Source organism: Glandiceps talaboti, chromosome 10 (genome assembly GCF_964340395.1).
Source record: "Glandiceps talaboti chromosome 10, keGlaTala1.1, whole genome shotgun sequence".
NCBI lineage: Eukaryota > Metazoa > Hemichordata > Enteropneusta > Spengelidae > Glandiceps > Glandiceps talaboti.
Genome location: NC_135558.1, coordinates 4529022 through 4554855, shown reverse-complemented (window position 1 = coordinate 4554855; position 25834 = coordinate 4529022). Strand labels below are relative to the sequence as shown.

At 33.8% G+C, this 25834-nt stretch overlaps 1 protein-coding gene across 1 annotated transcript; it reads right to left on the bottom strand.

Moving 5' to 3' along the window:
* Positions 1 to 112: 112 nt before the first annotated feature.
* On the bottom strand, positions 113 to 25834 carry LOC144440938 (uncharacterized). The gene is made up of 23 exons (XM_078130408.1): positions 25812 to 25834; positions 25668 to 25698; positions 25479 to 25534; positions 25068 to 25112; positions 18436 to 18510; positions 17718 to 17822; positions 16683 to 16753; positions 16069 to 16181; positions 15280 to 15392; positions 14487 to 14567; positions 14034 to 14107; positions 12851 to 12948; positions 12449 to 12487; positions 9098 to 9178; positions 7063 to 7179; positions 6810 to 6871; positions 6035 to 6101; positions 5070 to 5198; positions 4440 to 4568; positions 3977 to 4050; positions 3072 to 3258; positions 2652 to 2731; positions 113 to 2231 (listed from the first exon to the last, which is right to left on the bottom strand). The coding sequence occupies exons 1-23, from the start codon at positions 25824 to 25826 to the stop codon at positions 2121 to 2123; spliced, it is 1953 nt and encodes a 650-aa protein (XP_077986534.1). The 5' UTR covers positions 25827 to 25834; the 3' UTR covers positions 113 to 2120.

The window sequence follows — 25834 nt, the reverse complement described above, 5'->3', positions numbered from 1 at the left end:
TTCATCCATCCATTAAAGTAAACTAACCACACACACACACACACACACACACACACACACACACACACACACACACACACACAATACTAGGTTTTATGTACATTAAATTTATTACATTTCTGATCTCAGATATTTCAAAATATGTTACAGAAATCAATAATCAATTGATCACAGAAATGATGATTTCATGAAAAATATATAAATCCATGGCAGCTCCTTCTTTGACAACACACAATGCAACTTTATCTAGACTTGTCCTGTCTTCGTCTCATTCTACATCTACCTGTCATATCAAATATACATAAATCACACAAAATTAAGTTTGTACTTGTCACTAATTGATCATAAATGATTACATTTCAAAGTTATTTCTAGAAGGTGAAACTTGTCAAATGAAAAGTATCGTGTGATAACTGTTGCAACTATTACAACCCATAACACTAAAGTCCATCATTTCACCTGTTGTGTCATGATTGTTTATAGTATTCATACCACATGTAAAATAAATGTTGTACTTGCTTTGATTTTAAGACTAGTATGTGATCTTTCTAATGCAAACAATGTTGTCAACTATTAAAAAAACAACTGATTGAACACAGTGATAATAATGCCACCACTGTTATTATATCTACTTTTCAGTGAGATAATTTATGGCATCTGTGTTTACACTCTAGTCATTGACTATTTACTTGTTTTGCAATGACAATATTGTTTACATGCAAACATCACATAAAACTATGTATGTTCATCATGGAGCACTATGATTCATACACAAGTTCTCTTCTTTCACTTTTGATAGTGGAAGAAGGGAACTTGCATATGAATCACTTATAGTGTCTGATCTGTATTTTGTTAATGATAACAAAATCCAGAGTAAACACTAAGGGGTGCTTATTATCTTTGTGGTGTCTATCTCAACATGTAACCTTATGATCAGTCTCACTGATCTTGATACAACATTTAATAACATTTGCAAGCTGAGATGAAATCTCCTGTAATGTAACATTGACATATCTGATCATTAATATAATTTCAAGACATATTCTGTACATGGTTATATTCCTAGATTTCTTTGATTTTTTCACAAAAATACATATAAATAAATAGCATTAAATGAGAAAATCATCATTTGAAGCTCAGAGGAAGTGTAAATACATGACAATTGTTTTATCTGTATTTGGACAGTTTAGTTAAATTCTAATGTAAGTATTTAAATAAATCAATGTATTACTACACAACATTTTTCTATGCAGAATATGTCATGGAGAATCTTATACACTTATATAGTTTGAAAGATGTAATATGCCAAATTCTGATTATCAGATAAATAAATATTGTATAATTCGGCCTCTTGGAGCATGATTCAACCTTGAGACAAATACTGAGGGCTAGAATAGTTGAGTAGTGTAGCTATATTTTTTCTCAATTATCATTTTCCTGTGTTTCATGAAAAATACTCGGTGGTATTCTCAGAAAGTCTAAATAGATCTGCTATTTTAGGAACATGATTTTTATGAACTCATGGAATAGTTTTAGACAAATTTTGTTGATTAATTCATGTACCACCATGTGATTTGTATCTGTGGCAACATTTTCCCTAATCTAGGGTATGACACAGTGGGGAACCAGATTATGGCATTTACAAAATGAATTATAAACAACAACAAAAATCTGCAGAATCTACATTAATTCAGGCATGTGTAAATTTCTGCATTGAAGACAACTATGGAAGTACAGAACAGACTTTGGTATCATAGTGGAAAAGCCTAACATAAATACATATAATATTCACTCTGCTAGAAAAAATTTGGACAGATTTCAAATGATAAAATGTACTTTGTGATGTAAAAAAGACATGAAGACCTTGCTGCATTCAGTATTCTACAAGGCTACATTCTGATTTATCAAAATTTGGTCAATTTATACTCTGTTTTAGGAAAAGCCAAAAAACTGAAAAAATTCTCTTCCTGTCCAACCAAGTTTTGTATTGAAAAAAAACCTAATCCCCCAGCCCAACACACTTTTAAATTCACACTTTCTTTTTCAATGTACAATAAAGTATTTTGTCTTATCAAGGTTTGTTTTGAATATTAAATGATTTGGTGATAACATTATCATATTTATTTTGTTGATGCTTTAGATCTGTTTCTTGCTGATGTTGGTCTGTTACCTGGTGCTTTCACTCCAGCATTCATCTTGGACAGTGCACTTAATACTGGTCCCATAATGTCCTACAGGAAGAGAGAGAGAGAGAGAGAGAGAGAGACAAAGATATGCCAAAAGGTGAATCCCATGGTCTTTGAATAGTACAATGTTTACACAGAACTATAACGGTTCTTTTCGCACGACCAAAACATTCTAGTAATACCTGTGAGTAACTATTTACAGTAGAGCAATAAGGATTAGGTGAAATCATGTCTTTGTTTAGGACCAACTTTTTTCTGTATCTCTGCTAAAAAACCGTTTTTTGATCAAAATTGTAATCTTAATTTGACATGGAATAGTTCAATTACATCAGTCACAGGAGCTCTTACAGTAAAATAATTGTCTCTTTGTTAAACTTCCATGAAACAGTTAGAAATTGGTGCATTCACTAAAGCATGAGTTCTTTACATAGCACACAAGTTTAGTAATTGATAAGGCTAACTTACATCATTACTAGCATACATGACTTGGGCTTCTTTCAATATTTCCTCTATTCTAAGTGACTTCAAATCATGAACGATCTCATCTGAAAAACAGAAACAGACAATATGATATAACTAGAGTTAGACTATACCATGATACATGTAGTTGAATACTCTAAACCTGGAAAAATACACAATGACTAAAAAAATGCCTTCAAGTACATGAATACAATGTATCAGTTTGAGAACTAGCTGAAAACTATATAATTGCAAAATTTTCTAGTTGTGAAAATATCTCTGTTTACATATGAATAGCTGGTGACAGGTCTACCCATTATTCAACATCTGTTGTGTCATGTTGTGCTTATAACACTTACATGTATTCTTATAAGTTGCAGATGATCTACTACCATTACAAGAACACCAGTATTTTCTACAACTTACCATACTCTGCCATTTCCATCAGAAGAACACAGATGTTTTCTACAACTTCTGGATTATCATGGTGTTCCTTGTATGCCTTCTTGACTGCTTCAAGACCACTCTCTTTCACCAGTTCAAGTGCACTCAATTCATCTGTTTCTATTATACTAGCTAATGCCATACAAGCATTCTTCACCACTTTTGGTTGCTGTACAGAACAAAGACAGAAATGTCTTGTTATTGCATTTTTCTATCATGATGAATCTGTGCTGGTGAAAAGTTTCAAACACATGCACAAAGACTGTCCTGGACATGGAGAATGTAAGAGGTTACAATGAAATTCTGGAAACTTTTTTCCAATTGATAAGATCCCTGTATATAAACAGTTATTCTCTTTGGAAAGTCCAATTCAAACAAGCAACGCCAATATGTAGACTGAGTGAAGTTGACCTTACTAGAAACACCTATTTTTATAGACAATCTTGCAATACAATGGATTGAACCTTAGATTGAGACTGAACACAAGACATCTATTTTACGACCTCATGTTATCAGATACCACACTTGGCACTGTGAATTTCATTGTAACTACATCAGAACATTACAACAATCTCTAACAAGTTTATCATGGCTTGCTACTCGAAAAAATCAATGTGGAACATATATGTGAAATTTTTGTTATTCTATGTACAATATCAAAATTTTGACATTTAAAAAAAATCTTTTTGCAATGTATTGAGTTACAAACACAGACTTGATCAATGTTGTTTCATATTGAATGATTTTTCAAGTACGAAGCCATGATTAAATTGGTTTATAAAAATCCACAATAATATCAACTCCTCATACATATGGCCACAATCCTAAACAAATCTGATTAACCATGTGTTTCCATACAATAATAATTTAATTTGTATAAATCTCACCTTGATGTGATTATCTATTGCTTTCACCATCAAAGGTATAGCTTTATTCTCTTGCATCAATGTCACATTGTCATCTGTAATAAGAAACATAAATCAATCAATAATACCTAGCAGTAAAAGCAGCAAATGGACAATTTCACACTTGATTCCTTTCAAGCTGGACTTGATTATTTCACAGTTACAATTTAAGGGATGATCGGACATGGGACTTCATGGTTTACATCATATATAAACATGTGAGGGGGTTTTGTCCTAAATGAACGATGTTCACTTATTGAGCTTGTGCGGTTGTCCCTACGGTATTGGGGAATATTACTTGGGTTGGCATAGTCACACAGTATATGGCATTCTGAGGGTTAAATCATTGTACACATGATCTAATTATCTCTCTACACCAACAGACTACTTTTGTAGGGGAAGTAGTAATTCTTTCTAGATAAGAGAGACGTTTCAGTAAACTCACCTTCCATTGAGAGTGACCAGAGAGCAGCACATGCACCTTCTACTACATCTGGTATATTGGCATGTTTGTTTAAAGCTCCACAAATGTCTACAGCTCCTTGTTCCTCTGTTACTATCAATGCATTGTTTTCTAGCAATAAAATAAATGACAAATAAAAAGATTATTTTTAACAAAACTTGATTAGTAATGTCACTTTTTGGATGATGTATGCTATGGTATGGTATTAAGTAAATTTGCACAGTTACCATTGACAGACAGACAGCACTACTATCTCTGCATCACTGGGAAAGGAACATAATGCAGCTAACACAGTAAACTTACCATTGACAGCCAGACTCCAGATAGCACTACAACAGTTAGCTACTATCTCTGCATCATTGGGAAAGGCACGTAATGTAGCTAACACACAAAGTAATTTGTAAACTTACCATTGACAGCCAGACTCCAGATAGCACTACAACAGTTAGCTGCTATCTCTGCATCATTGGGAAAGGAACGTAATGCAGCTAACACACACAGTAAACTTACCATTGACAGCCAGACTCCAGATAGCACTACAACAGTTAGCTGCTATCTCTGCATCACTGGGAAAGGAACGTAATGCAGCTAACACACACACAGTAAACTTACCATTGACAGCCAGACTCCAGATAGCACTACAACAATTAGCTGCTATCTCTGCATCATTGGGAAAGGAACGTAATGCAGCTAAGACATCCTGTACACCTCCTCTCTGACCTATCAACTCAGCAGCTGATTCTGAAAATCAAAGACAGGCAATATAATATCATAATTTTTTCCAGGGCACTCTAGTTCCACCCACACTAACACTGAACCCATAAGGGGTGGTCCTCACTGGAGACAAGCATTTAATACTTAGTGAACTATCCAGTATAAATAAAGATTATAATTATGCTTTTGCAAAGTAATTTAATTCTAATTTTTTTAATTTTTAATGAGAAACATTTGATTCATTTTCCTGCACTGCAGATCCAATGGTGTAAAGCATACAATATCATGATGTAATGACCAAACACTAAATCTTGTATTCACTGCTCCAAAGAAGACTTTCATTATCTCTGTTACCTGCACACCAAACCACCGACTCAATTCTTTTTTCTCTTTCGCACAACTGCAAACTGAATGAATTGCTTCTCTCAACATATGAGTGTGCCTCAGAAATAAACTTTAAACTTTGATCAGTTACTTTGAAAACCCCAATCTATTCTCAGTGTAAAGCAATAAAAAAAATCTGTGGTCACCCATACAAAGGTTTGAAATGAAGCTCTCAAGATATTATCAAAAGTTAGCAATTTTAGAATCCATTATGGCCACCAACTACTGTGTTAAAAAATTTATACACTGAACCCCAATTGCTTTCATTATTTCAAAAGGACCAACAACAAGCTTTCATATGGCAAAGTTTGGACAGACTTTTAAGGTGGAAATTTTGTCTCAGAAGTGCATTCTACAGAAATAACATATTAGTTAACTAATTTCAGTATGCAGTCAGTTGTGGTACAACACTTTTAGCATGATGATGAATTTTGAACAGATTTTTTGACTTGTATCAGAGTAGTATGGTAGATTCTTACCTTCAGCAGATAAAGCCATGAGCAGGGCTGAAGCACTGGCTTGTAAGGCTTTAGAACCAGCATGTGACTATTCAAAGACAATTAAAAAAAAAATTAGCAGTTAGTTAAATTTCAAAATTACCTTACATTGCAAAAATTAGATTTTGACATTAATGGATAACTGAGACTATTCTATTCTAAGTATGTGAATAAATCAAGCTAACTTCTTGTTCTTTTTATATATATATTTTCTGTTGACGACTGATGATGGAAAACTGTTGGTATAATATAGTTTGTATTCTAACCACAGTTTGACATGATATTGAAACTTAAAAAAATCTCCTGGTGAATAAGTTCAACCATATCAGCTTAATACCCTTTATTTGTTGAGTATAATTACATAGACTTTGCAAACAAAACTGGTCAAATTTAATGATGTCAAAAATCAGGCTGAAAAGAAATCAGATGCAGAATGCCAAAGATATGGAGATTGGATGGATGGGATGGATGTACACACGAATGGGTCCATTGTAATAGTCCCCCCCCCCCCCTTTTTGGGTGGTGCCTACGAAATCCCAGTGGATAAAATTATTTTTTCTGGTATAATTACATATACTGCAGAAACCTTGAGTACCAATACTCGTAGTATTGCAATTGAAAGCAGAGAGTATAGAATTAAAAAACTCCTCTCCTTGCTGCTAGTTAGTAGTTTATATATACATATAAGCAATACTATAGAATATTATGAAAGATCAAATGGAGGAGATGAATAACATCATAATTCTTTAACACTTACTATCATTGCTAATGGAACAACTTCAATGACTTCCTGTGTGTATAATATATCATCTGTATCAGCTGAAAGACAAAGAAAGGAGCATTGAAACAATTCTACACGATTCAGAAATGACTCAGAAATGACACCAAATATTTATTGGTATAGCTGCATTATAATTATGATATCATATTGAAAAGGATTACGTTTCATATTTTGTGGAAATGTTCTCACTCAAATAGGAATAATAACTGTATATGGTTTTTACACTTACATGCTATGACAAGATTAGCCAAGACATTACAACCAGCTGTTTGAAGATCAGCATTGCTTAGGTGACTCTTCATGCCTGTCATAATAAGTTTCTTACCATCGTCATCAATGACAGCATCTATAGAGGGATGATAGAATAAATCATGATGTTATACACACAGGGACAGTAAAAACAGCATGATTCCTTTGGAGATGGTGTGAGGGTGCTATAACCATCACAGGGGCTATGCAAGGTGAGTGAGGCTATTATATCTAGGGTGGCTGTCTTACATTGACAAGCCAAGGTTACCATTTAGGTAGGTTGAGATTCTGAGGATAGGTCTAGGGTTTGGGGTTAAAGGGAAATGTACTTACCTTTACTATAGATCATTTCAACATAACCATGAACTTAACCAGTGTTTTTGCTAAGGTTTGGAATCCATGGCAACAGAATGGAAGAAATAAGGTAAAACTGGCAAATAACTTTCCCATTCTGTATAACATGCATTTGAGTCTGGAAACCCTTAACAAAATCTTTTACTATTTATTTCATTCTCAAGAGTGACTGTGTATTAATATATGAAAAATACCAACAATTCTTACATGTTCATTGACTTCAAATATTTACTAGTACTAGGTTCAGTCAGACTAATGTTGGCATTTTTTCATTTATACTCTTTTTATACTGTTTTCAGGAAAAAACCAAGATATTTAACTCTGTCAGTATATTTCTGTATCATATTAGTACTGCATGAAATATAAAGATTTTGTTGTACATAACATCAATTGTATCTCATGAATTCAATATCCTGAAATGGGGGAGGGGTAATGTTGACAGCGGACTCTAGGCACTTACACTGATCATCTGTTGTTGAGAGTAATATAAAGGACAAAAAAATAGATGAACAAAAGTATGAACATAAATGAGAAATAGTAACAAAACTTTTTTAGTCAGTAAATAATTACTACAGATAATATGGCATGCATCAGGCCATCTCTATCCTAAACTATCATAAAAGCAGTCCATTGTAACATGCCATATACTGTTATTACTTTGCAGTAAACATGAAGTCCTAAAGTTTCTATTTCATCAGACTACCTGGCTGTCAGTCAATCCTCTAAATGCATACACCAGCGGTCTATGACGACTCATGTGAATACTGCCCTCTAGTGGTATATCATGGTAATGACGGGAGAATGTGATACACAAGAGGGTATCAATGCATCAAATACATAGACACTATAAAATCAATACAAGTCAACAAATCTGTAATCAATCTATCCACACACTGGGTACCATTAGAATTGACTGTATATAGGGACCTTAGTACATGATAACCCTTCATCAAGAAATGTTGCATATTATTACTTACCAAATTCTCCAGCCCCCCCCCCCCCAATTAAAATGGTTTACCCCTTATTACTTAATATGACATATGGCTTTCTATGATAACAACTTCACTACATAACATCTTTGATTTGTAATGCTTTATATAATTTATGTCTTATCAAATAAGTTCATGCATTACACGATTCTTGCAAGCCAGAGCAATTATTCCTGCTTAAGCAATAAACTACCTACCAGGGTACCTCTAGGGAGTACATTTCAGATAGCGCCATAAAGAGGCCTGTAGTTTACTATGTTGACATTACACTAGACAGATAGTTAAGTAGTTAGTTACAAGATTCACCTTTCACCTTTTCTATATAATGATGCAGCTTTTATTCTACATTTATTTTATTTTATATTATGCAAGAAATCTAATTAGGATAACGATTTCTAAAATTAAATTTAAAGTGTTTAGATTTCCAAAAAAAATCACTACCACTATTGCTTCCTTCCTTTATAAGGCAACTTGCCTGTTTACCATTAACCTCCCTATTCTGATGAAGTGGATCGACCTTTCCACATCTAACAATGCAGTTATACCAAAATGCAGGATAATTTAGGGACAAGCAGGTTACATTTGGCTTATCTGTAATCCTTACTGTTTCCCCATGCTGTGAAGATTTTGTTATTTTCACCAACATGCAAAGTACCATGCATACAGTCTTACCTTGGTCTTTAGTTATTTCTGCCAGGTAGATCAACGCATCACGTACACAGGTTTCACTGCTAGCATTTTGTTTGAGAAATGCTGAAAATATCAGAAACATAAAACAGTGTTTGTATCATTTTTGCTGTAGATTACAAAACTACCTGTTATATTTTAATTACTGAATCATAGTTAGCTACTGACAAAACTCATGTATTTAGAAATAGTACATAAACAATTCTCGGTAACCAAAATAGAATATTATTACTGCCTAGGTGCATCATAAAAATGACAAAAAGTTGATTTCCAGGTTTACATCATAACTTCTGCTCCACACACTCACGTGTAATACTAGGTAAATGTGAGAATAAGTCAACCTTCTTTTTCTATTTTGACCCGCTAGCATGAGGTAAAATGCTATTGAAGGTACCTTTCAATTACATAATTTATCATATTTAAAAATTTATTTAATTTTAGTTTATACATAATACCCAGGTAGCCTATACTCCTTACACCTGCCGGTGATCTTCCCAGCTGCAAGTGGTGCTGAGTAGCTCCCAAGATAGCCAAAGTTTGTGTTTTGTGTTTTTGTTTATTGATTAAACAGTTAGTTTGTTACCAGGACATTAAAGCTCAAGTTTTTTCTAGACATACTTGCCTTCACTACTTCATTCTACATTCACACAGAGACAGTAACAGGCACCCAATATGTGGGTAGAAAGTATAATAAAATGTTGAGGAAACCACTATTATGCCATCAACCATGCTAACATGCCAATGCACAGTATCTGTACTATTAGGTATACATTTGTAACATTATACTAGCAGAGTGTACACCCAAAATGGTCAAAATTCAACACTACGACGAATAATATTGTAGTTCAGTCATGACTTAGAGTCAAAACGCTTATAAACTCAACCTATGTCACTGTGACAATGGATGACAAATGGCAAATTATTTAATTTGACAAATTATTTAATTTAAAATAACACATCTCTCAAGTATAAGGTACATCAATCAATCAATCAATCGATGCAATTTATATAGTGCCAATTCCACTATGACAAGAGTTCAAAGGCACTGTACAGTCAAAATGTTTTAGAAAACAGGTAAGTCTTTAAGTGTTTTTTAAATGTGCTAATTGTAACTTGTTTGCGAATTTCAATTGGTAGTTCATTCCACAGACGAGGCGCAGCAGAAGTTCCTCCATAAGATTCCAGCTTGTACTTAGGTACATATAGGAGATGTTTATTTGTTGATCGCAGTGTTCTCGTAGCTGTTTTCCAGTGAAGAAGGTCTGATAAGTATCTTGGAGCGAGTCCATTGAGGGACTTGTATGTCATGAGCAAAATTTTGAACTTTATTCTGTCCTGAACTGGTAGCCAGTGTAGTTCCTTTAGGAGTGGTGTTACATGATCACATTTCCTGGCTCGCATGATGATTTTTGCTGCAGCGTTTTGAACATGTTGGAGTGGTTTGATATGATCGTTGGGTAAGCCATAGAGTAGGGCATTACCATTGTCAAGTTTGCTTGATATTAATGCCTGGACGAGTTTCTGACAAGTAGATTTGGAGAGGTAGGGACGGATATAGCCAATTTTCCTGAGATAATGGTAGATTGATTGACATGTTGTGGATATGTGCTTTTTTAACGTGTGATGAGAATCGAAAGTTACACCAATATTACGAGCTGTTTCGGCTGGTTGAATTGTACTTTCGCCAATATGGATGTTATCAATAGTTGGACTTTGAGGTCGACTGAATTTCGATGTAATGAGTAAGACTTCAGTTTTGTCGTCGTTGAGTTTGAGCTTATTCTTGGTCATCCACGTCTTGATGTCATTAGCAGCAGCTTCCAGTTTCTAACCGATAGAGAGATGTCTGATGGAGTAAGAGCATTGTAGAGTTGACTGTCATCTGCGTATAGGTGGAAGTTAAGATTATGCTGCCGAATTAACTGACAAAGTGGGGAGATGTAAATGCAAAGGAGTAGAGGACCAAGTACCGATCCCTGTGGAACACCTGATCGAAGAAGAGTTGGGGTAGAGACAGTATCCTTAACGAGAACAGATTGCTGACGATTGGAAAGGTATGATGCAAACCAGTTCAGGGGGGTACCTTTGATGCCGATGTCAGATAATCGTGATAGTAAGATATCCTTGCTGGAGAGAAGAATTTATGATTTCTGTAAGAATCGGTACCAGTTCTGTGATACATTTCTTGAACAAAGATGTTGGGATAGGATCAATACTGCAGGACTTAGACGGCGATTTGGTTATGATCTTGTGTACATGATCTGGGCTGAAAAGTTGGAATTCGTTGAATGTGGAGGTTGCATTGGTCGTGATGTTAAATGTAGCCTGGGTTTCACCAAAATCAAATGAATTCAAGTTACGGCGTATATCTGCAATTTTGTCGATAAAGTAAGCACTAAATTGTTCAGCGAGTTCTTGTGGTGAGTCATGACTCGGTAGACTACTGTTATGCTTTGAAGATCCTGAAAGTGTGGAAAAGATTTTGAACAGAGCTTTTTGGTCATTGCTGTTGTCTTCCACTAGGGAAGTATAGTATAATTTTTTGGATTGACGAATGAGTTGTCCTACTTTGCGACTTTCTTCAATGTAGATCTGGTGATGGACTTCAAGTTTTGTTTTACGCCATTTCTGTTCAGCATGTCTTCTTCGCTTTTTTGCATCATTGATGTCCGTGGTGTACCATTTTGTGTTCGGACGAATGACAATAGTGCGACTCTTTAGGGGAGCATATTTATCCAGGAGATTGGACAGATAGGAGTTAAAGGTCGTGACCACTGTTTCTACATCTGTTTGTTGTATGGATAAGTCAGGCATTGATTTCAGATCTTCTATGAACTCATTTACAGGGAGGGACTTCAAGTGACGATAAACTATTTGACGTCGAAGTAAAGGTGGTTTTTGGAAAACCATTCTCGCATGTACAGGAAAGTGATCTGATATCTGTACACTATCAACTATTGTAGACTTGACGTTTGCAGTAGAGTTTGACAGGATGACATCCAATGTATGACCTTTGACATGGGTCGGATAGTCTATCCACTGTTTCAGGCCAATTCCATCCATAAGATCTTTGAACTTACGAGTATTTGAGTCATTGATGTTTCCAAGATGTAAATTGATGTCACCAGCAATTACAGATGACCAGTGAATGCAGCATAACTTTCCAGCATAGAACAAAACTACTGTAAGAACTGACTGACTGTAACTTTTGTCTTTTGATCGAAGTGGACGGTATATTACAATGACTTTGAGTGATGAACTTTGATACTCGAAGGTTGCTTCACTAGCTTCAAATGATATGACATGACTTATTCGTTTCCATGATTGTACACTTACCAAGAACTGGTTTAACTCCTTTACCCTTTGGTACAGGTTCTACATAATATGGGTGGAAAAAAGAAGAGGTGAAATTATGAAAGTAAACATTAAAACCAATGCAACAACTAACAATGTTTATTATTTTATAAAGTAATCTGAGAGGTAATCATTGGAACTTGTTTTCAACATCAATTACAAAAACTTCACTCCCAGTGAAAATACTATTATAGTATATTATGTGTGTACATCAGCGCAAGTAATCACCAGTACATATGCAATAATGTATGGGGTTTTTTGTACAATATCAAGAAGTTCTTTCTAATGAACCCATATAGATTGACAAAGCAGAAGATAAAAAAATGACCATATCAAATCATATTGGTTCATGTCAGGTGTATCAAATGTATGGTTTGTACTCACTTATTTTTTCACCAGCTTTTTCTTTCTTTTTTCTTTCTGCCAGTGCCGAGTGACTGAGAGCAAGAGAATCTTTGATGTATGGGATTTCAAGCATTTCTCTGTACAGGGAAGACATTAAAGGATTCAATGGTTTTCAATATGTCATACATGTACACATATCATTTGAATTTAAAGTATAAAACTTGCATGCTTATATGAAATCCTGGCTTCTGAGAGAATCATATGTTATACCTATGATGGGTCACTATAAAATGTCATACTAGTCACCAAGTTAAACCTGCAATAGCTACAATGGGGATGTTTTTTTAAAAAACATATTATATCATTTGAATTTAAAGTATAAAACTTGCATGCTTATATGAAATCCTGGCTTCTGAGAGAATCATATGTTATACCTATGATGGGTCACTATAAAATGTCATACTAGTCACCAAGTTAAACCTGCAATAGCTACAATGGGGATGTTTTTTAAAAAAACATATTATATCATTTGAATTTAAAGTATAAAACTTGCATGCTTTTATGAAATCCTGGCTTCTGAGAGAATCATATGTTATACCTATGATGGGGGTACTTTTTCATCTGTACATGTGGGTCACTATAAAATGTCAAATATAAAAAAGTTTAACCTGCAATAGCTACAATGGGGATGTTTTTTTTTTTAACTTTGTAATATCCTACACCTTGAACAGTATTGAATCATCTGTGGGTAAACATATTTGTGTAGCTGTATACATAGTATAGTGTAATAAATCCAATCAAAATGATTTTTGGACCAATGGGTACGCATCAAAATGGGGCCGTGACTTCAAATAGTTACTATACCACTAAGGGATAAAGCCAACCTCTAATCAACATATACAATGTTTAGTTATTGGTATTTTAACAATTTGGATGAAAGTACTGTTAGTTGTCTGATCAAAAAAATAATACCCTAGACAAAGTTCCACTTTGGATTAGAATTAAAATGAAGGTGTGAAAAACATTTGTATTGCAGAGCTAAAGAAGTTGTGTTCTATCAGAATTTACATTTCTACAAAACTTGTCCTCTGGTGAGTAATTAGTGAGTGCTGATTCTGTTATGAAGTTGAATGTACAGATTGATACTTTCCTATGAGAAGAAATCTTTTTAAATGTACTTTTCTGTACAAAAATAATAGTGAGAACAACATATTCTACTTACAAAACTGATGGTCTCTGCTTGAAATTCTTCCTCAGCATTGTTCTAATCATCTGACACAGGTCTGCCGAATATGACTGATGGAAAGTAATGTAATGACAGACAACACTCAATCAATGACATTGTTCTAATCATCTGACACAGGTCTGCTGAATATGACTGATGGAAAGTAATGTAATGACAGACAACACTCAATCAATGACATTAATCTAATCATCTGACACAGGTCTGCTGAATATGACTGATGGAAAGTAATGTAATGACAGACAACACTCAATTAATGACATTGTTTTAAGCAAGACCAACATTAACTTATTTTGTGAAATTTGACATCAAGGTACTTTTTGCTCAAGTGTAGATTTAATTAAAGAGTTTTAAGCAGCTTGTTACTAAGTTTATACCAACAGTATAAGTGTCCAACAATGTACTTCACCAGACTGACACTAGTAGACTTACTTTGGCCACATCTTCTAAGACTTCTTCTAAAACCTGTGATGATGATTTGATTTGGAAGAGAACAGCCTGGATCTCACTTGTCTGTAAAAACAATATATACTATTTATATCAATAACACATTCTTCATTGTCTGAATTCAGCCTTTCAAGTATCATCCTTGCTGATCACAATAGGGGAATTATTTTTGAAAAATAAACTTGGTAGAAGTGTGTACATGTATACATATATAACCCTAATCCTTTCACCAACCAGAGGAGGCTGGAAGGGGTGCAGAGCATGATGGGTAAAAACAACTGTGAAAGCTCATTACGCAGTGAGCTGCCATTGTGTACACTTCGATGTGTGCTCTGTCACCAACATTATCTTTTACATGAACTTGACTGAAGAGGGTTATTAGAGTGTGTCTGTGTGTACCTGAATCTATTTGTCACATGAGTCAATTTTGTGCGTACTCTGTTTTCAAGATATATCATTACTCTTTTGAAGTAAAAAAATGTAATTAACAATATCAAGATTGAAGTTTATTTCACCCCTTTAAAAACCAGAAGCATCAAAAATGTTTTATCAAGGCAAATAATCTGTGTGTATTTATTTTGAATCATATAACATTCAAATTAGTCTAACTTCATAACTGGTCTGTACAACCCATTGTGGTCATGATACAAGCATAGAAGACAGTAAAACTATCTGTTAATTTTTGTACATTTTGTACAGATATATAAGTTGATATCTTTCCATTCTTGGAAAGGTGTGATTTTGTCCTGCTGACAACTTCTGACAGTACGGTACTTACATCCATAATACCACATGTTGCCATTTCCAGTGTAATACAACCTAGAGACCATAAGTCACTTCTCTCATCATAAGCTTTCTCCATTACTTCAGGTGCCATCCAGCTCATGGAACCTATCACACAACATACAAAGAGAAACAGTCAAAATTATGCAAAGAAATTTCAGTGATACATAATAAACAGTACAAAAACAAATTCTAAGAACTACAAAAAAATAGCAAGAAGCAGGTAAGAATAGATTCCACAGTTTGACAGAAATGAGAATATGTGCACAGTACACACACACACACACACACACACACACACACACACACACACACACACACACACTCACACACACAGACAGACAGACAGACAGACACAGACACACGCACTCAGACACACAAACACAGACAGACAGACAGACAGACAGACAGACAGACAGACACAAATACACACACACACACACACACACACACACACACACACACACAGAGTAAAGTAAAGCTATTGAAGGTACACATTCATTAAGATTTTTTTTATCAAGCTTTGATGTCAGTCAGGAAATCCACAATAGTTGACTTACACCTTTACAACATGAACCATAGTGCTCTACTTGAATCATGTTGCAGTAAGCACTCAGCCACTAACAATTACGATTCAAGATAGATCATAGTCAGATGATGCTGATATCATTTGATCACTTGGTGATCATCCATATTTCAGGAAGTACAATAGCGTAAATTAGTCACAAATATTAACAAAACTTGAGAAAAAATTATATCAATTTGGATAGATCACCTCACTCACCTACTGTTGTTCTGGTTTTAGTTCTAGCATCTCCCATAATAGTAGCAACACCAAAGTCACCAATACAAACACTAAGGTCTTCTGTCATGAATATGTTACTGGGTTTCAAATCTCTACAAAAATAGTGATAACAACATACTCAGCCAAAGCTATATAAAGACATGTGCCTACAAACTTTTCAGCTAAAAAAAGTTAAAATGAACAAACAAATAAACATGACAAGAGTAACGATAGCAATAATGGAAACATATTTTTTCAGTTATTTTATAACTTCACTGGTGTGTGAAACAAAAGGAACGTGTTCCTGAGTTATTGTATAAACATGTATTGTGCTAAATTTGAATGAAACTGACTTGTTAAGCGTTACAGCTATGCATAGGCAGACAGATAAATAAACTGAAAGATTTGTCATGGTAACCACTTAATATGTAACCATTCATAAGTTCCAAGAAAGTGGTTACATAAGCATATCAACAATAGATCTTATAGTCTAACAGATGAAAACAGGCAGAATCAAATACAGAAGTCTTCTCCAAGTGTAGCCTTTTGGGGCAGTATTTCATATGCAGTATTTCTGAGATGTGATTGAATGACAACAGACTCAAATACCTTACCTGTGTATAACTTTCTTCTTGTGTACAAATGCTAATGCCTCTATTACTTGTCCCAACCATTTCTTTAAAACCTAAGATAATATTCAACAAAAATCAAAATGTTAGTGATGTCAAAATATGAAATCCTTATAAATAGCAGAACTACTATACAATGTATGAAATTCACTTTAGCATAGTATGCACCTTGGAAATAAATTGTTTAAACTTTTCTCTTACTTGGCTCAAGAAAATGCCAACCCAGGCCATAGACCCTGGGTATAGACCCTTGGTGGAGGGTCTATGCCCAGGCCATTCTCAAGGAAATGCCAAGCCAGGCCATTCTCAAGGAAATGCCAAGCCAGGCCATTCTCAAGGAAATGCCAAGCCAGACCATTCTCAAGGAAATACCAACCCTGACGATTCTCAGCTCAAATCAAGAACAAAATTCGGGGTCACCATACAAATATTTAAACTAAAGGTCAAAATGACATCAAAATTAAGTCATTTTAGAATCCAATATGGCCACCAAATACTGTACTCTCAGGAAAATAAAAGATTGTCAATTTCCCTGAAAATAAGACAATGAACCCTAAATTTCTTTCATCATTTCAAAAGGACCAGGAACAAGCTTTTATATGACAAAGTTTGAAGAGAAGTGAAGAAATTTGATTTTGGTTCCTGAGGTGCACTCTACCTTCAAAACCTATTTAGAGATTGATGGTAATCCATTACATATAAAGTCAGTTATGTTATCCAAAACTCAGTTAATTGTGCAAGAATAGAGAACTTGCAAACCCGCCATGTTGAATGTTGCATCATGGGAAATGTGATAATAAATGCTAATCAATAAGTATTATGAACAATATTGTTACATTGTTTGTAACCACAAATGATCAATTCATAGTCACCCTGACCATTGTGGGAGGTTTATTTTATCGGTAGCTCCAGGTAATATGATAACCTAAGATAATCCCATAGTCCTTTGATAAGGCAGAAAACAAACCAATTGAAATAAAATGTTGATGTGGTCACCATGGATACCAGTGAAATACTCACCAGTTCTTCTATGTTCTCTTTGTGTTGTCTTTTCTGTTTAAGTACTTTATCCAGATCACCAAATTTATAATAGTTCATCACAATACAGACATACATAGCTGATTCCTAGAGTTGGAAGATAGAAACATCAAATTCAGTAAACTGACATACTCTGTTATACACTATAGTCTCCCTATCATGATACTGTATTTCCATCTCTAGCTTCCTAAGAATAAGTTTGTAACCACCATGCATGAGTAAATAAACATAATATATATATATATATGATACTGATAGAAATGATGTAATATCTCCAATAATGATGCACTCACAAGGATATTGATAAATCCTTGGGTTTTTTCCTACAATCAACAGGTGTCCAAAATTTGCACTGGAATATTTTAAGACGTTCATTTAAAAAAAAGAAGTATTACTATCAGAATTGCTGGACATTGTGATGGCATTAGCTTGATGTACCAATATTCGTAAGGAAAGCTGTGTAGTTTAAATCTGAACAATGATTTGGCATTTCAGTCCTCACAGTCACTACTGGTACTATGCATTAAAATGTTCATCATATTGCTTCCTACATTTAAATAGACATCACATATAGGCACATGAACCTTCAGAACTTGAGAACATCTTGATGTAAATGACAACACATAAAACATGCTACATCATGTCTGACTGTTACATCTTACATGTACATGTAGCTCCAACTGTCTGTGCATGTACTTACCTCTTTATCCCAAGTAACAAAGAACTCCTTGTAACCACACACATATGGATGTTGAAGCTCTTGTAAAGCCATGGCCTGAAGAAATAACACAAACATGGGCAAGTGAATATGTTGCACTGAAAATGACTCATACTGTGGAAATATTCAAAAAAGAGCTATCAAAGGGTTTTATCCCCTGGCTGTACTGCCCTTGCACAGGAGAATGCTTTTAAAAGTTTACAATGGGTAAACACAAGTATGTGTAATTGTAACCCTTTTCAAAGTGGTCATATGGATGAGGATTTGATATCTATTTCGGATTTTTAATTTACAAAACAACTTTATCATGGCTTCCTACTTGAAAAATCAATGTGTGAGTGTCTAGTTCAGGTTTCCATTGTTTTCCAAATGGTCTCTGCATTATTTATTTCTTCCTATCAGATGTACAGCTATTACAGATTGGAAGAACAGTTTTTTTATTGTCTTTTTAAGTTGATGTCAGTTTCTGCATCCACTAGTTCTCATGAGACTTCACAATTTTTGCGATTTTATTATTTTTTCTCGAATATGTAAAAAAAAAAGTTTAAGGTCAGCAGTGAAAAACTAGGTGGGCCTACAGACTTGGTGTATTCTATTTCATATCATTTTTTCAAGTAGGAATACATAGCTAGGTTGTTTTAATCCAAAATCTAACATAAATGTCCATTCTCATCAATAGTGCCAATTTAATACAATGTCATATCACTGTCAAGTTTGTAATCTCAAAGTGATTATCTGAGAGGTTAATGTTATTGCCCAGTGTAAGGCACAACAGTTCAAAGACATACAAAGGTACAAAGCCCCAAAGCCCCAATTCAGCCTAGCTGTAGACTTGAAGAAAAAATGCTACTACACTATTTCAGCTATCCTAACTGACATTTTGATTTTTTTGAAGTTTTGCTCAAGGACAAGTGAAAATTTAAAAAGAGAAATTAAAATGGCAGTTATAATAGAATAGTTGAAATAGTGTAGTAGCATAAGTCATTCAAGTCTACAGCTAGGCTATTTTGTACCACAACTCTGAGTTGTAACACTGGTTGCTTTGTCGAGTTGAAATGTGTCTACATCTACAGAGCAAACACTACACTCTCACTGTACACACTGTAATAATGCTGACAGTATCCAACATAGAGATTGATAATTAATTATTTCATAAATCAATGAACACTATTTGATCAATCATGTCTCTGAGGAGGTTAATCAAATAATATGATATTTACTCTGATGATGGACTGACTGTGAAATTCATCAAAATGGAGTTTTAGAACATGACATATATTCATATTCTATCAATCAGTAATTTTTATCTAATCGATAATCCTTATGTATATTTCAAAGCTGATTATGTGTGGTATCTTCAAAATATAGACTTTAATATTTTCTATAAAAACATCCACAATTATGATTGAGAAAACCTAGCCATTATATGTATATTGTAATATATTACCAATGCTTTACCATGCCTAATGAGATACCATTCAAAGAGGTGCTAATACAAACAACCTGTTCTTTGTACAAGAACACACTTAAATAAACTATCTGTATTCATACATATGTAATGAAATGTAAGGAGTTGTTTAATTTTTTAAAATTGTATTTGTCATCATCTTCACCAGTTTTGTTTTGTATATTCATTTTAATGATATGTTCTGTATGCTGAATGGGTCCATGGCCTTGAAACATTTACAAATAACTCAACATCAATTCTGACAGTGTTTTAGGTACCAGTAGTACTTGTTACTGGTTCCAAAGCTATCTTTGGTAAACACTGCCACAATATAAATCAAGTTCAAGAGGCACTCTGGATGACAATTGTAATTTTCTTCTTCTTCAATTTTTAGTGAAATAGACACAATAAAGATCTCATCTTACCAAGTTGTAATACCAAAATCTACAAAAATTCATTCATATCAAAGACTATAAAAGATTGGAATGCACTATCAGAGTCCACTCTAATGTGGAAATCACCAGAACAATTTAAAGTCTGCATTGTCATCACTCTGTGATCCACTAACAATGTGCGCACATCCCCCTGGAGGATTTTTGCTCAATTTGTGAGACAGTCGCCAGTATTCAAACAGATACAGATACAGACACTCTTAGGAGAGTCCTTCACTTGAAATATTGATCCAAACACAATATTGTGTATATTTTAATTACGTCATATCTCAAATGATAAAAATTATTAATGGTACACACAAATTTGATCTACACTTGATATTCTGAGTGATAATAACCTTATTGCATATTACCAATACAATGCTAGCCTTGAAAGGATATTACATGTATGTACTGTACTTTAGCAAAGCATATGCTTCAGGCAAGCACAAACCTAGCATTGAAAGGACAATAAAATGATATGAGCCAGATCTGAATGTGTTTTCGGTGTTTGTTTTGTGTCATATGAAGAATTACACCCCCTCCTTTTCTGGTACCACGGCAACCAAGACTTTAGAATATGGTGATGCACAAGGAGTGATTTAAGAATTACAGAGTTGATGTGATTATTTCACAGTACTGTTATAGACACTGGGCAAGAGATTGTCTATGCTGTAACACATGTATGTATGTGGTGACCAAAATGCGTATCTATGCATTATAATTGTTGCATACTAATTTGTAGTGTTATAGTAATTACTTTCTACTTGTGTACTTACTAAAAAATTAAATTTAGTGAATATGACTACAATAAAAAATATGTATTAATAGCACAGGCCATGTGTTTATTCCTGTTTACATGCGTCGACAAATAAGAGAAATTACTGACACTAAAATGTGAACTCACAAACACTGTAAAAGTCAGTTACCAAAGCACACTAGCAAACAATCTATAACATAGACAGGCTAATAACTCATATTTTCTGGTTACATGTCTGAATCTTGTTTTCGTTTTCTAAACCTATGACTCATGGCGTATTAGTAGACCACAGTGGCTCATGTTGAAATCTCATTGTTTGTTATTGCAAATGAGAACAAACAATGGTCTTTACCAGAGGAAAGCTTAGCCCCTACATGGTAACAATGGTTCTATATATCTCTCTATTGATTAAAACAGGAAGGTGCTGATAAGATTGTGACTCAAGAAAAGAGCACATTGTTACTTCTGATGTCATATCATTACTTCTGATGTCAGTGTGTGTGTTGATGTCATATCATTACTTCTGATGTCAGTGTTTGTGTGTTGACGTCATACATGTATCGTTATTTCTGATGTCAGTGTGTGTGTTGATGTCATATCATTACTTCTGATGCCAGTGTGTTGTCATACATGTATCATTATTTCTGATGTCTGTGTGTGTGTGTGTGTGTGTGTGTTTTGATGTCATATCATTACTTCTGATGCCAGTGTCTGTGTGTTTAAAGTCAGTTTAGATGCCACATACTCCTTGACACTTTCAATTAAAACTAAAGTCTACTATTGTCAACAGGTCAATAAATTAACAATAGATACCATTCAAAAGAGGTTCATCACTATTCTAAGTCTTAGATCTACTCTAAGATAATTACAACTGCATTCCAGTCTAGTCAGTGTTCTTTTCAAGCCTCCTGCTTTGACCTTTATGTTATTCAGTAAAAATAATTTGATTTTTTTGGTTGCCGGAATCAGAACTGTTCAAAAGTAAACCAAAAGTATAGAGGCAATAAAATTATCTAAAAGAAACTCTCTAAATACACAGAGTTCAAAGGTCAAGTTAGTTGACATTTTGCAAGCAATCTGAAGATGCTGGAAAATTAAAAACATTTACTGTTCACAGCAGTTTTATGATGAAACATGGAAAGTACCATATATATGATGGTAATCTAGAAGCTATCTGTTGGTTACATCTAAAAAAAAAAAACTCACAAGAACTTCAGATTCAAAATCAACAGATAACTTCTAGACTAATGTGATGATGGCAAATATCTAAGTATTTCCATTTCATTCTACAAACATTTCATGGTATTGATGAAATGTAGCCTTAAATGTAACATTCACATTCAATATATTTCAGAAACAGGTTGAATCAATATACTATTTTGGTCTTTGATCATAAAAAACTAACTTTCTTTGACCAGACAACAAATTGCAACACTTTAATGTTAGTGTACTCTAAAGTTTAAATTGTGTTCACAACAATATTGTAAGCTATGTGACAATATTGTCTGTGGTTTTCTGGGGGCTTTTATTACGATTATACACCTGCAAAATGATTATATAAAACAATACAATGTCTTACATAAAATACACATACCTCAAAATGTTTGCAAAAGATTTATAAGTTTTCGAAAAGCCTCTAGTCTTCTTTCATTACCATTCAATTCTCTATTTTATATATATATATATTTTGTGATCGTGACAATATTGTTCATTTCTTTCACGATTGACAAATAAAACTAGTAATTTATATCTTGTTCTTTTTTCTTTCTTTTTTTTCTGTCATGTGTTATAATTATTACTTTTTTTAGTTACTACAGAACATGTGTAAGTCAAAATAAAAAGTGAAACATAAACATGAAATGTGCATGCCAAGTCATTTGCAATTCAATGACTATTTTATACAGTTGCATGTCATGAATGTGAAAGGTAACTAATTCAACAGTGTACTAGTAACAGGTGATACTATTACATACAAGGAAGGTAACTTGATAATGAAAGCACTGAAAGCTATGCTAGTAATTGTTGAATTTACAAGTAGAGTATCACTATGCAAACATTGTTACAGGTGGATGAAGTTAAAGAAAGGTACTTCAACTGTTACTATAAGTTACTTTATGCAGTAGTGGAAAACTTCATGGAAAACTTCTATTTAGATTCTGTGTCAACCACTTTACTAATTACTAATACAATTAGTGGATGTTAATAACTGTTCATATTCTTGTTCTATTATTGATGATATGGTTTAATTGATGTTTCAATTTTGTCATTAAAAATTAAAGGTATGTATCCAAATAATTTCTGCTACATACAAATTGAAATATTGTTGGATCACTTGGTGACTATGCATGCTAGCAGAAATACCACAATGTGAAGATTTGCTATCCAAGCATCATTATCACCATACTGTATTAGTGTTATGTATCTATATAACTATGTGGGATAATCTTTCTCAGTTTTCTAAGCAGCAATTACTCAAAAAAATGCACCATCATTACCATACTGTATTAGTGTTATGTATCTACTATGTGGGATAATCTTTCTCATTTTTCTAAGCAGCAATTACTCACAAAAATGTCTGGTCTCACTTCTTATTAAAGGTTCTAGAATTACTCTACAGTTTGTAGTTTCAATATGGGTCTGAACACAAAAACAAGTACTATCACTCCGAGTCAAACATTATCTTATCATAAGATACAACATAACATGAATAAACAAATTAGAGATAAAATATACAGATTGAAGACAATTTACTAGTCTAGTGCTATCCTTCATTACATCTCAAGATCTTAGGTCAGAGATGATTTGATACTACATTGGTATCTCGACTAACAATTTTCCTACTACACTGAATGGGAAGCATTGGTAAATAAAACAATCCTGCATTTTTTCTTGTTTGGTTTTTGACCGGGAATTTAGTTTAAGTTTGTTTATGTTTTTACTTTTCAAGTTATTGTATCTTTAATAATATCTCCCCTCCCCAAATAAATATGTGTACCAAATAAATAAAATATTTAAACATAAAAATATTTCTCATTGAAGCAAATGTAACATCATTTAAGAACCATGAGAGTCCTAATAGAATACCTGCTCCCATTGAACATAAAATATTATATCATATTTGTGTGCTACGAATGTATTTTAATTTTTCTAGTCTATGGTGTTATCAAAAGGATTATTTTATGTTACACATGAAAATAAGTAGTAGGTAAGAGGGGACTTGAAAATCACTGGGTTGGTTTCCAATTACTTCTGTATACATCTACTTAATGCTGTTATTCATTCAATTTTTTATGATTCAACTGTACTATATATTAATTCTACTAAAATCAGAACTATATGTGATCTTTGTAGAAAACAAAAATCAGAAAAATTTGGACGAAAAATCATGAAAATAATCAGTTTTGTTCATTTAGAACAAATACACCATACTGTAGTTTGACAGGGAATGTGTGGTATGAAAATATGGTCCAAGACTAAGTAGTAATTTTGTTTTGGAATATTTTGTTTATTTTCAATGGTTGAAAAATTTAATTCATAGAAAGTCTAAAAGTGCAAATGCTACTTAGAATGGAATGTTGACATTTACTTTGAGATATACTGTCTTATTTAAAGATGGTAGTAAGTTTGTCAACTACATCATTACATGTACACCAACTGTACAGTAAACAAGAAATAGTTACATAACATCAAACACCTACTCATGTCTACTCTTCTGAAGTTAATGATTAATTCATTTTGGCCACAGGCAAGACATTTTCATGAAGGCCTCTAAAATTCTCACTTAGATTCCATCTTGTCCTATTTGCAATGGTGTCCAGTTTTAAATATATTAAAGTATCCCTAACCACATACAGTTTTACCAGACATGGAAGTATACAAGTTTACTTCATGGCTAGTTATACAGGTATAATTTTATGGAAAGGGGCTGCAAAGTTAGATGATGGCAAATATATTGCAATATTTTTTTTCAACTGACCTCTTTAAAAGCCTTGTTTGCTTCACCTTCATCATTGCATTCGACCTGTAAAAAAATTATTACATGTAATAAGGTTAATCTTAACGTAGTCACACTTGCCAGGTGCACGTCGATGGTTCGGATTCAGTAGGCACGAACACATAAACTTACAACCTTGCACGCCACATATTAGTTTGTATTAGTATTACATTGCAAACCAAACAATTACATAAATTTGACACCCCTGGTACAAGTTATAGCGGTTCCTGAAAAGTCTTCAATGTTGTAACACAACACACAAACAAATTGTAACGTTTATAATACCTCACCTGGACTGGTTCGATAATACTATAGTATTTGCATGTTATGGTCTGGTGGTCAATTGACCAATATTACAGCCTCAGATATAAACCTTGAAACGGAGATACTCACCTTTTTGAGAACATACAGCTTACCATCACTTCTGTCTTCGACGAGAAATACGGCCCCTTTAACGAAGGAATACGGAAATAATTATACGCGATAACAATAACCATTTCATGGAATAATTACACGGTGAAGGGATTCTCATTCAACGTGTACGCAGGTGGGATTTCGTGAACGATACACCAGTTTACTCACCTTGAGCACCTTTCCCTAGTCGCTGTTTTATCTGAAAATAAAACAGACGGATAGTAAATGAACTCATGTATATACCAGTAGAGGCTCAATGTTTAAATTAACCATGTTAAATACGAATTCACGGTAAAATTGACTGACACTCACCTTGTAGTTCTCCATACTGCCGT